Below are 14713 nucleotides of genomic sequence, written 5' to 3'. Positions count from 1 at the left end.
TTCAGCTCTATTCGAGATGAGTGAACCTGAATAATCTAGATTCATTTAATGTCATTCGCTTTCATCTCATGCAGAAATGCCGTGTGGTGAGGTCTGAACCTATACAACACAAATACAGCAAACTTATTGTATCATACAAAGTAGGCTCCAACACAGCTCGGTCCTGCTGGTTATATAATTCCTCATTTTCTCCGCACGTGGCTCCGGGGAGGCCAGGCGGGAGTTGGTTGGTGCGACTCCAACCAATGGGTGGATCGATTGCCATGAAATGATGAAACAAAGAGATGTTGTGGTTGATGTTAACTCGCAATATTCAACTTGACAAGATTATTGCACAGCCTTTTATGATCAGTGACCTTAATTTGGGACGATGACAGTTACCTTAGCTACCGCTCATAAGTGAGTGAAGCAGTTGAGTATCTCCAGGTCTAAACAGAGCGTGAGAATGGCATGTGGACTCCGCTCCCTCAGGTGGGTTATGCTTGAGGCTTGAGGCTAAAGGCGAAGCTCCTGCTACATCCCGGTTATCACCTGTGTTTCAGGAGCTTTGGAGACCAACCAGAGGGATAAGATCATGGATGTAAGACATTAACTTCCTTTGTGGAATCTCTAAGAGGGAGAGGGTAATGGTGCAGACACACTGGATCCGTCAAGTTGATGGATCCTGACCATTTTCTGTGGAGAACAGGAGATCCAGCCTGCACGGTGCATGATGGATACGCCACAGCGAGTTGACTGACGTGTCACCGTATCTGAATTTGCATGAACACGACTCTCTCTCAACTTTAGGCAGACGAAATCCGGCAGGCTCACGAAACTCAGATATAACTGTAAATCTAGGCGGTGCTGATTAAACATTAAAGACTCTAGTTACTGCATTGCCTTTTTCTCACCTCAACTGTTTTCACAAACATATGTTAGTGTGTGTTTAGCTGTAATACAATAAAGTAAAGACCCGGCTGCTATGTTGAAAACAGAAAAGCAGAGTTACGTCAGCCACCAGCCCGAAGCGTTCAGCCGTGCAGATGCACCAGAAACTGTTCAACACGGTGGAAGGAGCCATTTCATTGGGATCTTTGGATTCTGGGCATGTGAAACTGCAAAGACGCCCAAAGCCAGAAAATTCAGGAAGCCTGGAAACACCTCGTCTTTCACCAAACACGCATGCTTGAGTTACACAAAGCTTTAGCGAGGCAGTAAGGATGGTGAAAACGTAAACGGTCGCAGTATCTCCATCCTGCCGTGCTTGAGGTGTTGTGTGTTGCAGGTCTTCACAGAGAAGGGTGGTAGGGGCTAACCCTAACCTTACCCCAGGTGCACATGTAGATCACAGAGTCTTGCAGAGGAGCCAGCGTTCACACCTCACCTTCAAATCTCCACCGCGATGCTTGTGGTTATGAGCATTAAAAAGCTGATTGTTTGATCCGACCCCTGGTCTGAAAGGGAAAACAATAAAATGATTCACAAAGATCTTTACAAATAGAAAGAAAACTCGAACAAGGACCTCCATGCAGCTCAAACGAGCATCTCCATTCCCCCGTGGAAGAAAACATCGTACCTGCTCTTACCGTGACTCACTTAAAGATCTGAAAAGGTGGATGAACACACTCTCATGTTGACATTTTCTCTCTGTTTTGTCCTCTCTCAGTATCATCAGGTGTATGACGACCATTTCATCAGTGCAGTGGTTCTCTCTCTGATCCTCGCTGCTCTGTTTGGCCTTATCTATTTGCTAATGATCCCACAGTACGTACACACACACACACACACACACACACACTCCTCCACATTTGCAGTTTGTGTAAAGTAATTGGACTGATCTTGCCAGGGTGTAGTGAGACAATTAAAGAGGAAGGTGTTTTCACTGCAGTCAGTGGAAAACTGGGGAAGCCCTTCTCACTCTGGTCTCTCCTCTCTCAGGGGGATGCTGGTGCTGCTGCTGCTGGTGCTGTGTGTGTGTTTCCACGTGGCCTGTGTCATGTACCTGCATCTCACCAGTGTTCAGGTAGGACTCCCAGACCTCCTCCTGCAGGAGGACTCTGCTCAGACTCTTGACTCCTCTCTTAAGGCTGTATGCTTCTTTGTCACAGCTGAGTGGCAGAACATCGTTCAAAGCATCAGGTGGCTGCTTTAAACGGTTATAAACACGCTGTATATAATAATATAATGACTTGAAGATGCCATGGAAATCAGACAATTATCTGCATGAATTACCTGACAGTCGGTGCATGAATAGTCCAAATATTGCCAAAAATGTATTGTCTTCACACATAAATGAGAATTGTGGCTCAAACTGGGGACCCAGGGGCTGCAGCTAATGTTCATTTTCATTACTGATGAAGGGGTTTATCATTTTCTTTCAACAGATTTTAACATTAAAAGCAGCAAAACTTCACATCCAGTACCAAATGTCACACACACCAAACAAAACCTGAAAGTATTTAGATGGTTAGCCACATTTTAAAGCACAAATGAAGCGATTACGAGGCCGTCTGACGTCACTGCAACCTGCTTGGACGCAGTTCTGGTGTGTTTTGACCTGACTCCCAAAGGCACGTGGAGCACTGCGGGATTCATCTGAGTGGGGGTAGTATGTTTTGGCTGCGGTGGTGTCCCCCAAAAGCTAAGCAGCTACCTGAATGGTGGAGTTGAGCTGGATCCAGCTTTTCCAGTTCAACATCACACCGCAGCCGACACTGTGGTGTCATGCTACATTGAACTGTCATCATATCCTTTAATAGGCCTGGACATAATGAGCCACACCACAAAATGCACTCGTTTCATTTCCACTCCTGGCTAATGATGTGTCCAAAATGCTATTGGAGGTGGATAAACAGGTGCTTCATTTACTGACTCTGTCTATTTTCCAACCCGCACCTCTCGTCCTCTGCTTTCAGTGCCAGCCGGGCTGCCTCACCATCCAGATCCGAACAGTGCTGTGCATCTTCCTCGTTCTGCTCACCTACTCCGTCACCCAGGCCTGTGTGGTAAGTGTAACTTTAATAACAATAATATAATAATGTAATATTAATAATTATAGCACAACATCATACAAAATTTACTGTGAAAAACAATAAAACATAAAAACATAGTTGAATTAAAGGTTGATTCCTGGCCTTGGAAATTTGAGACGAGGCTTGCATCTCATGGAATAACGTTTGCTTGATCATTATATATATTAAAAATGTATTAAATGTAATATTATTACCATTATATGTATATTAATCACCAGAATAATGGATCTTAGGGGTGGAAATCTACAGACGCCTCTGCGTGAGAGAACATGCCTCATACGCATGCACAGAAGCCATATTTGTAGTCCTGTAATGTTATTTAACTTTAATGCATCAGGACATAATCAATCTAGAAACACCTGTGATGCATCAAAGATATTTTTCCCACCCCTAATGGATCCAGAAACTACAAATAAATTGACATTGAGTAAAGACTTTTTTGTTTTTTTTCCTTTTTATATCTTAAATTTTTTTTTTCAATTATTTTTTTATTTGTTTTTAACATTTTATACACATACAAAACCCAACAAAGGAACATGAGGGCAAGGTGAAGACAGAAAACAAACAAAATCAGCAAATTGGACACAACAAAACAAAATGAAATCAAGACATAAGTAAAATAAAATAAAATAGAATAAATAAATAATAATAATAATTTAGAAAGCAGCAATAATGTCCATGGTCACAGTTCAAATGTCTCTTATGTATGGAATCCAAGCATGTCCTACTCGGCAAATGTCAGAGGTCCATAAACGGTTCCCATATTTTCAGAAAGGCATCCCCCTTATCTTTGAGGGTGTAAGTACGTTGCTCCAGTCTTAAGGTGTCGTTCAAGATTTGTTTAAACAAGTCGAATGTTGGTGGTCTTTGCTGATTCCACTTGAGTAGGATGCATTTCTTCGCTATATAGGATATTATACTGATCCTCTTCGTATGTGTGGGGTCCAGTGTTATGTCCTGTTCCGTACCAAAGAGGTAGCGTGTTGGTGAGCTGTCCAGTGGTGTTCCCACCACCGTAACAGTAAGGTCATGTACAGCCTTCCAGAATATATCTTAAATTTTAATATGCTGGAGATACATCATGACTTTTAGTCTCTATGGGCCAAGCTCCAAAAGTTGGATCCTACATTTCCCATGAAGCAACTCTGTTATCCTCTGTTAGACCTCCACCTCTTAGATGTCCACTTCTTTCAAACTTGTTTTACTTCTTGTAACTTGTGAACTAAACATCTGACTGTTGACATTCATCCAAGATTGTGACTGTAGTCTGTCACTGTGCAAAGTTTAACGCAGAGTAATGAGAAGAAAAAGAGAGACATGATGAATAACTAAGGAGTGCTTCATGGTCCTGCACTTTACCCGAGGGCTGCCAGGACAGAGATGATGTTGTAAAAAGTCTGGCTCTAATGAGAAGTATAGATTGTATGGTCACACTTTGTAATCCATTACTGATGATCAGATGAAGAAGTGATGAATGCAGCAGTTACAAACCACACTAGGTCCTAAAGTCTGCACCATTTTAGATCAGAAATATAATTATATGAATTAATATGATCAAAACCAGGACAGAACTAAACTGGGATATCAGTGTGTAACCATGTAACCATGTCATAATGTGTTACAAGTTCAAATATTGATATCATCATACAAAGGTCTGTCTAAAAATTACAATAATAATAAAACACTGTAGTGTAATGCAGAAAAAAAAGCCCTCGAGTTAGAAACGGTGTTATCGTTTCATTGTTCATCCAGCACCGTTCGAGTCCCTGCAGTACGTGAGCTGGCAGAGTAACGCATCACGCCTGAACAGATGGTGCTGCGGAGTCTCAGAAGAATAAAACATTTATTGTTCAAGTGTAAAATACTCATTAAAATATTTTCAACGCAAATTGGTTGGTGTCAGCATCAGCCCCAGAACTCGGTCAGGCTCTGATGTGTGTGTGTGTGTGTGTGTGTAGGTGTGTGACTACTGTAAGTGTAAAATACATCAAAGGAAGGGATGGCACTGCCGTCTACAGCCTTTAATCATTTTTATTGTTGGTTAATCTAATCTCTGTGTGTGTGTTCTTTAATTAATCAAGTCTACAAATGTCAGAGATGAATCAGAAGCCTGAAGAGACGTCTTAAAACTGCTGAAGAAACTCAGATTTAAATAATAACTGCTCACATCAGCATGCCACCATTCACATATTTGAAGTGTCTCAATTCAGATACTTCCCTTTGTACATGTCCATGTAGTACACCATGTACTTTCTGGCATAGTGCAGGATAGTGTTGTCTCAATTATAGTACGAGTATCGCACCATTTTAACGTTTTACTACGCTGAATTGTAACCGTGTGGAACATTAACACCAGCATTTGACCGCCAAAATATAAATATAAAACATATGCACAACTTTCATCTGTGTATAGTCTCCTTGGCCATAGTTTGAAATTTTGGTACACATGTTTTTGGTACCCAGGCTCTGTCTAAAGGTGAAAATCAGGCAACACCAACACCAAAGCTCACTAGTTCACATATTATGTGTTGTTATTTTTATGAATGACATAAACAACTCTATCTAATTTATATGTCTAGTAAGACTCATTTAAATCCACCTTCTGTGTCCAACTTGTATCAGTGGTTGTTCACTGCTTTGTTTGTTTCCATCCCTTCCTCCAGGTGGGATGTGTTCCTTGGGGGATGGTCGGGATGAACTCCAGCGACCCGGTGGACGACGTCCCCGCAGACACCAACAGCACGGGAGTGGACCGAGCCTGTCCCAATATGGCGTACGCCCTGCTGTCCTGCGTGGCCGGCACCCTCACTCTCGTTCCCTACCTCCGAGTCTCCTCGCTCCCCAAGATCCTCCTGCTCCTCCTCCTCTCTGTCACCTACACCGTCGTCATGGAGACCAGCGGCTATCGCCAAGCTGTGGGGTGAGACTGAGCCGCGTGTGATGGGTAGTTTAATATGGAAAAGATGTGTGTGTGTGTGTGTGTGTGTGTGTGTGTGTGTGTGTGTGTGTGTGTGTGTGTGTGTGTGTGTGTTCATGGTTTAATAAAATCTAAAAAAAACAAAACAACACATATTGTTTGTGTGTCTTTCAGAGGAGGGTTCCTCCACACGCGGGGGTACGATCCTGTGTTGGCGGTCCTGCTGTTTTCTGGAGCTCTGGCTCTGCATTCAAGACAGCTGGACCTGAAGCTGCGGCTCGACTATCTGTGGGCTACTCAGGTACGTCCGTCTGCATGTGGAGCACACCTGTTACTGGTTGTGCTGTGATATTTGGGGGCCGGCAGTAGCTCGGGTCATAGAGCAGGTTGGCTATCCTCCATTTCACAGCTCAAAGTGTCCTTGAAGAAGACACTCAACCCCAAATTGTTTCAGTTCATGTCACTTTAGTAGCGGGAACACACATTCCTGAGCAAGATTTGTGTATTTGGTGAAAATAAATACGTTTTTATGCCAATGTGGTCAGACTATTTTAACCTGTTGCCAATGTAGGTTATAATTTTCTTGATTTTGCTGCAGCAAACTGCTTTACTTTTTCTTGTTTTTCTTTTTTTTTGAGACACAAATACACAAAAATGTAAGCCAGTATATTTTAATTTAATTTCATTTTCAGTTTTCAAACATCCATATTAGCCTCAGGATCCAGTATTGAGACAGGTGAAACCTTCCCTGTAAAGACCCTTCAACAAATTTCGACCTTGTATGTGCTGTGTGTGTGTGTGTGTGCAGATTATTATTGATGTTATACGTGCAGCAGAGTTTGGACTCACAGGGTGAAAATCTAAAATATTTAAGAACCGACTGACGTCAAATTGTTTTTTTTTCTCAGTTTGTTCCATTTATATCATCACTTAGCTCCACTGTAATTATTATTAAGGAAATATTATTAACACAAACAAACATACAGACACAAACATTTCTGATGGAAACAGGTTGAAATATTCTGACTGGACTGGCAGATCATTAAAACATGAATAGTTTTATGTAATGCATTTTTTCAGTGTGTTTTTGCATTGCATGTTTGCGTGCACGGCCTCGTACATCATGGAAGTGTCCGTGTTTCTATTTTAAGAATGACAGTGAGCGTTTGTCTTGTTTGCAAATCATTATCTCCCTCTAGTGATAAAGATAAGCAATTACATCCACTGCCTTTGAGCTCTGTGCTGCAGTAAGGATTCATTGTGTTTGGACATCAGAGCATCAGTTTCACTCTGTCAAGACTCACCTCCCCCCCTTTCTCCACCTGCGTTTTGTCTTGCGATTGGCTGACGGTGTCCAGGCGGAGGAGGAGAGAGACGACATGGAGAAGGTGAAGCTGGACAACAAGAGGATCCTGTTCAACCTGCTGCCGGCTCATGTGGCTCAACACTTCCTCATGTCAAATCCCAGGAACATGGTGAGCATCCACTGATGTGTTCAGGCTCGTCCAAAAAAAAAAAGGGAGCATCGGCCTAAAGAGAGCTGACACCTCTGAAACCAGCCAGGACTCAAAAACCTTCCAGTGTTTCCCCTGGCACACACACACACACACACACACACACACACACACACACACACACACACACACAGGAGGCGCTGGTTTGGGGATTTGAGAATATAATTGAACAGAGAATGTTCATTAGACGTCGATATCAGCGGCTCACACGCTTTTTTGTGATTGTGATTTTTCATTTGAGTGACCGCTCCGAGCTCCAGCCGGTAAAAGAAACAGTATTATACAAGGAAGATGCAAAGATCAGTGAAAAGTCTTTTAAAAATACTAAAAAGTTTTTTTGTACTGAAGTGCTTCACAAACACAGACACAAACTAAAAATATTAATTTAAAAGCCAGAGAATTAAGGGGTGCCTTAAAATATGAACAACCTGACTAGTGGAGGAGGAGGCTGATAAAGAGCTGAGGCCTCTTCTTCTTTAAACAGGCCACAGTGGGACGATCTGAGGAGTCTGCTGGTTCTGACTGGGGTGACAAGTTCTGAGATATATGAAGGGGCGAGACCAGGAAGAGATTTATAGACAATTATGAGGATTTGACGTTGATCCTGAAGTGAATAGTTTATAGAAATTACAAACTAGAATCCATATGTTCAGCTCATTGTACATTAAATACCAGATACAGTATGTTTTATGTCTCTAGGATATTATTCATTATACAGGGTCTGCTCATTTTAACTGATGGATGGTTAAATATACATCTGCTGCTGTGTTTATCATTTGCAGTTGTTATTTTCATGCACACAGGTCTGAATCTGGTTAAATAACATGTAAATATGAATGAAATGAGACGACAGAGTGGACTTCAGAGTTTCGTTTATTTGGATCTCAGGGGTTTTAAAGTTCTGTCAACTGTAATGAAATGATCAAGAAAGTCTTATTTGACCCATAAATCATCAAGTTGAAGCTGTACGTGAGCTTCCCATATTACTAATAAATTTCCTACATGCCCCTCGTAGAGTTAACGTGGGAAAATATCCCAGCTGTTGAGGACAATGGCGCTGCTTCCCCGACCATGTGCTGTGGTGTTAAAGTGGAAGTGTGAGCTGTCAGCCCTGTGTGTCTGTATCCACTGATTGATGAACATCCCCTCCACTGATCTCTGTTCCTTCCTTGCCAGGCCCCTCATGCCAGGAAGTGATGAAAACATACATCCCTTCAGGAAATTCATAGCCCCTCAAGAGGACGAGCTCAGTTTGTAAACACTGGAGCCGTGCTCAGATCCGTATGTGCTACATACGTATGGAAGCATTCGTAGTGACGTTAGTGTCCATATTTAGTCTGTAAAGGTTGTGAGTGTATATATACACAACATGAACGGAAACATTACATATGGAGGCGATACTTCCTGTCCTCTGACGTCAAGGCTGACAAAGTGGAAACAAATGCAAATATTAAAAAACTTAAAATATGTTTTATTTTTGTAAAGATTCTCTTAATTACAAATGTTTGTATTAAACAGCAGAACTGATATAAATATATACTTTATAATATATATTATAAAGGGCCGTGCTCATTCGGATGGTGATTACGTAATTTTAACACTTTGTGTAGTACTAAATATTTTTGTGTAAATAAAAGAGAGAAACTTTGATGCTGCAAGCCAGAATTCAGCCTTATTTTGTTATTATTATTTTATTACTCAACCAAAATCTGGGCTGAATTATAGCATAATGAGCACAGGAGCTGCAGGAACAGTGATCATTAAAGGGTGCAAAATGCAGAGCCTACATTTCCCATAATGCAGCTCTTTTCATCACATCTTCTCTGCCTTGTCCTTCACGCTCTAATGCCTCCGGTTTGTTTGATACACGGACCATCTGTTAAAAATGTGAAGTCTCCAGATCCCAGGCTGAAATAACGCCGCTGATGACGTCACGGCGACATCATCTGGAGTTATTTTCTCACAGCTGTCAGAGCGAGCGCAGAACTACAGGAGACATTATACAACTGTTGATACCGGACACTGTGGTATTCCCCCATGACGAGCGAACTGACCTTCATCAGTTAAAGTGATGGAGTGTCTTTGAATGTTTGACTGAAAGACATCACCAACAAACCTCTGAGGTTAAAACAAATGTCTCCCGTGTCTCTTAGACCTCTGTTTGTGCACTGGCCGAACATGGTCATTGTAGTTTATTGTAAACCATCTCTAGGACTACATTTTTGAGTAGTCATGTTGTTCTCACTGCTTTATTAGTTGACGCAGTGTGTCTTATTTTTGATAGTTCTGTGTCATCCGTACCAGACAGTCCTGGTTTGAAGGTTAAATTCATTGTTGCTTTTGTTCTTGCCACAGGATTTGTTAATAATAATAATAATAAAACGATAAAGTAACGGCAGCCTTATCCTTTAACAATCAGCGGGCTGTGCATCAGACGGTGCACGGATCGTCTGAGGCTGAGACTTAGTGAACACTGGGGGCAGGAAGTCAGGAAGTATGTTTCCGGCACATTGGTGACCCCTCGGAGCTGCAGTGTATAGAAAGGCTTCCTCTCTTTCCTCTGGGCTAAAGTTCACCCATACACTGTATTCATAACACGGCGCAGTGGGACTCTGCTGCCTGGAATTCAAAGTTTCACGATTGAAAAATTGTTTTTATTGCATCGGGAACTTCAGTGGCCAACAGCGAGCATGCTGTTTTGTTTTCCCTTTTATGCACATATTTGTTCCTGAGATTCGTGCCTGGAACCAAAAAGGTCCCAGTCCTCTTTTATATTGTTGATTCTGATCCAGCAGCTGTGGTGCCTGTCGTTTTATTTTAATGTTAGATAACATTTCTAACTACTGTGCAACCTATGAGCCCATGTAAAATCTATTTTTGCATCAGAATACACATAAATCCATGCAGGAGCATGCAGTAAAAAATAATGAAATACAGAACATTTCCATCACAGTTGGAACTTTAGTATGTGGCTAAAGGATACAAATTCGGTGTGCACAAGTATAATTTTGCACAAAAATGCATCATTAATTGACCTTAAGAGAAATTACAATGGGAAAGAGTGCTCATAAAGGCAAGGCCATGATGTCTGGCTCTTAAATGTCATTTGTTGGTGTTCAGCAGGAGTTAATGGAGCTCACATGGGTGACACACGTGTTTAGCAGTGGTGGAAGAGGAATTTGGATCCTTTACTGTGAAAATTATCATAAATATGTATTTAAAAAGTACTCATTGTGCAGTAAAATGTTCCCTGTCATGTGTATGTTGCATTTTACTGCTGTAGAAGTTTATAAATGGCTGTTTAATTTGACCTACTTTATATACTGTTGGCGGGTTCAATTAGTAAAACAAAAGATTGTGAGTGAAGGGTGAATTTTTCGTAGCACCCGGGCACGACAGACCCCCATCAGACCCTACAGAGAGTCGGAAGGAGAGGGAGAAACAGGGTGGGTGAGAGGGCTGCAGAATATGAGACTAGAAAGAGGGTTAGGAGGGTATTTACAAGTAGGAAGTTGAATTGTTGAGGTTGCATCCTGCTCCTGAAAATGTTGCTAAAAATCTTCAGCAAATAGTTTATTTAGGTCAACATGAAGGAACGCTTCAATATTCACATTCACTGGACAGGGCGTGCGTGAGAAACTGTGATCTGTAGAGTTGAACTGGAGCTGTCAGACAAATTGTAGTGGAGTAAAAAGTACTGTCAGATGTGGTGGGGTTCAAATATGACGTTGCATGAAGGATAATCTGAATAATCCAACCATGAAAACAAACACAGACGTGAGGTCTGTGGATTAACAGGGACTTTCTGGAGAGTTTTCTTAAATGTGATTTATTTTTAAACACTGCGAGCGTCAGAAGCTCAATCCCACTAAACTCACGACCAAAATTGCATACCCAGAAACCACCGAGGGGGGAAAAACACGTTTTTTTTATTTGCAAACTTCGCTCGCTTGCCATTTTCTGGCTTTCTGACACATTTCATGGTCTTCTTCAACAATTGGAGGCGACGTCACATGATCTACAGTAAGTGTGGGAACCAGATTGTGGTCCACCTGTGGTCGACTGCTCGATATCAAGTTCCACATTTACTGTAGGTCATGTGACAACACGGAGTCAGCTCCATTCACTGAGGAAGACTGTGAGATGTGGCTGAAAGCTCCGGGGTTACCTCACGTGTGCACATAAAGTACAAGACTGTTGCTTCACAGAGTGTGTTTCAGTGCTTCACAACTTCATCAGCCCGGTATTGACTTCACCTGTCTCCCTTCCAGGACCTGTACTATCAGTCCTACGCTCAGGTCGGAGTGTTGTTCGCCTCCATCGCCAACTTCAACGACTTCTACATCGAGCTGGACGGGAACAACATGGGTGTTGAGTGTCTCAGGCTCCTCAATGAGATCATCGCTGACTTTGATGAGGTGAGCAAAACGTTTGGGTCCGTCATAAATCTCCAGTTTGCAAGTTTCATGTCTACCTCCTCTTGCTTTTTTTCAGTGGGGGGAGAATCTGGAGGGAAAGCTCTGTTGCAATATGACCTCCGTAATGTCATTTTCAAAGACGACATTGTGGCCATGACTTGAGGCTTTAAAAAATACTGTGTTTATTGATGCAATATAATAAGCAATGGTTGCGGTTGGGAAAGTTCTTCAAAATGAGGAATTACTTACAGATGACTTTTGGCCTGCTTGAATCTATAATCAGCAACATAAAGCATTCATTTACCCAAACACGCAAAAAATAGTCCATTTTAAATTACATTTGGATTTGTTTGCCAACACAACCTATAATATATATGAACTTAAACTGACAATTTAATCCGATTTGATTTGAAATTTGTAATAGTGGTAATGCTTTCCTCCTGTTTTTATGCCTTTCTTCTTCTTTTTCCTTCCAGCTGATGGACAAAGAGTGCTATAGGGATATTGAGAAAATCAAGACTATTGGCAGTACATACATGGCTGCAGTAGGGCTGGTTCCTACAACGGCCTCCAAGGTACACGCATGCGGTAGCTATATTTAGATCCTGCCTGTGTTTTGTGTATGTTTGTTTGCACGGTATTAACATGCTCTGAAACTGTTCACGGTATTTAGTAATTCCAGGTAGTGATTTTCAGGGAATTGATATTTTAGAAAGCTGTTTCAATCCACAAATCCTCCTCCACGACGGGATTACTGGCCTCCACGGCGTCAGCATATTCAGCATTAATAAAGTTTGTTCAAATCCTGCAAAGCTGACAAACAAAAGAGCCCTTTCTGCAACTCCTGCACAACTTTGCACAAACCTAACAGTCAGTCACGGAGGTGGTTTGAATCCAGGGGAAAGCCCTGCTGCGTGCTTTTGTGGTAGTTGTAGATCATAATGTGTATAATCATGTCAGGGGAAACAGAACTGGAGGGTAATATCACTCCCTTACTTGGATGTAAGCTTGCTTGTTTGTGCATAAATCTGCAATGTCTTGACATGTGTGTTTTTTTTCTTCTGATTCATAGGCGAAGAAGTCCATCACCTCACATTTATGCACAGTGTCAGATTTCGCCATCGAGATGTTTGACGTCCTGGATGCCATCAACTACCAGTCGTACAATGACTTTGTCCTGAGAGTAGGTGAGTGAAATAACACACAGCAGCCTATATAAACATCAGTGTCAGAGCTTCTGACCTATTGCACTGGACATCATCTACGCTCAGTGCTGGTAAGTTTGGAAGGAAATGCATCACAGAAAGAGCGTTCGCTGCAGGAAGCTCGTCACAGCGAGACCTGAAGTTCTGGGTTCTATTGTGTTGGGTATCCTGTGGGGAGCCTGCAACAGGAGCCCTTGTTTAATCCCAACGTAGCCTGGTGTATACAGTGCCATCCTGTCTGCAGACTGTGGGGCTCCATATGTTTGTGTGCTTGGCTGAACCCTCTTTGCAGAAACGCAACTTTTGGTAATCTGCGTAACGCTGGACGCTGGATTTCCAGAAAGTGCGGAAAAACAACGCTTGGCCTTGTTTTTCTTGGACTATGTGTGTCACGCTGCCGTCCAACCTCTGAAACCTCCAGAGCTGGAAGTGGCTGTAAAGATGAAGCAGAGGCATGTCATCACAGTTAGTATTATTGTTGTATTTATTTTGCAATCCTAAAGACATGCATAGGATGGCAGTATAAGTAGTACTATATAGGTCCTTCCATGGCTGCTGCTGAGTCTTGTTTGAGTGCTGATGCTTTGATCAGTCCAACATTCGATCAGCTTCTGGCTGCACACGTTTGTAATTTAATCAAAAAAGGTTCCTTTGCTTGAACATGCAAACATCAAGCAAGGTCAACAACAGCAGTCAGCCCAGCTCGGCGTCTGTCTTTCAGCCTTTTATATTTTTTACCAAGCTCTCACCAACCGCTAAAAGTCAGTCCCAGATTTACTCTTGTCCGGCGGCTTCTTGCTCGCTCACTCTCTTCTTTTCGCTCTCGGCTTCCTCTGTCATCGTCCTCTTCGGTCTCTTCTCCTCTGCCATGTTCTGCTCACCAGGCTCGGGTTCTGGCACAACACCGACTTGGCTTACCCTTTCCTGAAAACCTTCTCCTTCTCCTGCCAGCGCTCCAAAGCTCCTTTTCTAGCAGTGTAATCTTATAAATGTGATCGAGTTTTACCAAAATTCAGTGAAATAGTTGGTAACTTTTCAACGTTATACCCATGCCAAAGGTCTCATAGTATGAGAACAGATGTATGATAGGCCGAGATACCTTTACAAGTCAGTGTAGCATCAACATGAGAGTGAAGCTTTTATTTAATGTTGTTTTATTGATGCATTCATCTCATAAATCGTGACACAAAGATCTCCCCTCATTGAATTACAGTGGCAGCTTATAAATAGTATGACTCTTCTTGCAGCAGGACATAAAACAACTTTTTCAAGATCAGCTTAATTCATTCCAGGTATCAACGTGGGGCCGGTGGTCGCAGGAGTGATTGGAGCCAGAAGACCTCAGTATGACATCTGGGGAAACACAGTGAACGTGGCCAGCAGGATGGACAGCACTGGAGTACAAGGAAAGATACAGGTAGAGTGCAGCAGACTCAAAGTCTCACTGTCATAAATGACATAAAAGAGCACGTACTGGTATACGAATGAACCCTCTGGGGTCCCATCAATGGAGTTATCAATGCTGCTTATGCAGTTGTGGGTCATTGCTTGGACCCGAGAGGGTTATAAAAACCAAAACATCCAAACAGAAATGTAAACCCAACTATTTGTGGCTTCAGAGAGACGTCAGTTTCTTTGTAGTTTA

The 14713-nt window shown here is 42.2% G+C and overlaps 1 protein-coding gene across 1 annotated transcript in view; it reads left to right on the top strand.

Moving 5' to 3' along the window:
* LOC104927730 (adenylate cyclase type 1) overlaps nt 1–14713 on the top strand; it is a 33683-nt gene that overhangs the window by 15437 nt on the left and 3533 nt on the right. The window contains 10 exon segments of the mRNA XM_027290225.1: nt 1649–1746; nt 1921–2005; nt 2898–2987; nt 5678–5934; nt 6106–6232; nt 7290–7406; nt 11717–11863; nt 12340–12438; nt 12936–13050; nt 14361–14485. Coding sequence (XP_027146026.1) covers nt 1649–1746; nt 1921–2005; nt 2898–2987; nt 5678–5934; nt 6106–6232; nt 7290–7406; nt 11717–11863; nt 12340–12438; nt 12936–13050; nt 14361–14485 — 1260 coding nt within the window.

Source organism: Larimichthys crocea, chromosome XVII (genome assembly GCF_000972845.2).
Source record: "Larimichthys crocea isolate SSNF chromosome XVII, L_crocea_2.0, whole genome shotgun sequence".
NCBI lineage: Eukaryota > Metazoa > Chordata > Actinopteri > Sciaenidae > Larimichthys > Larimichthys crocea.
Note: the sequence above shows the minus strand (reverse complement) of the source record. Positions and strands in the feature narration are given on the sequence as shown.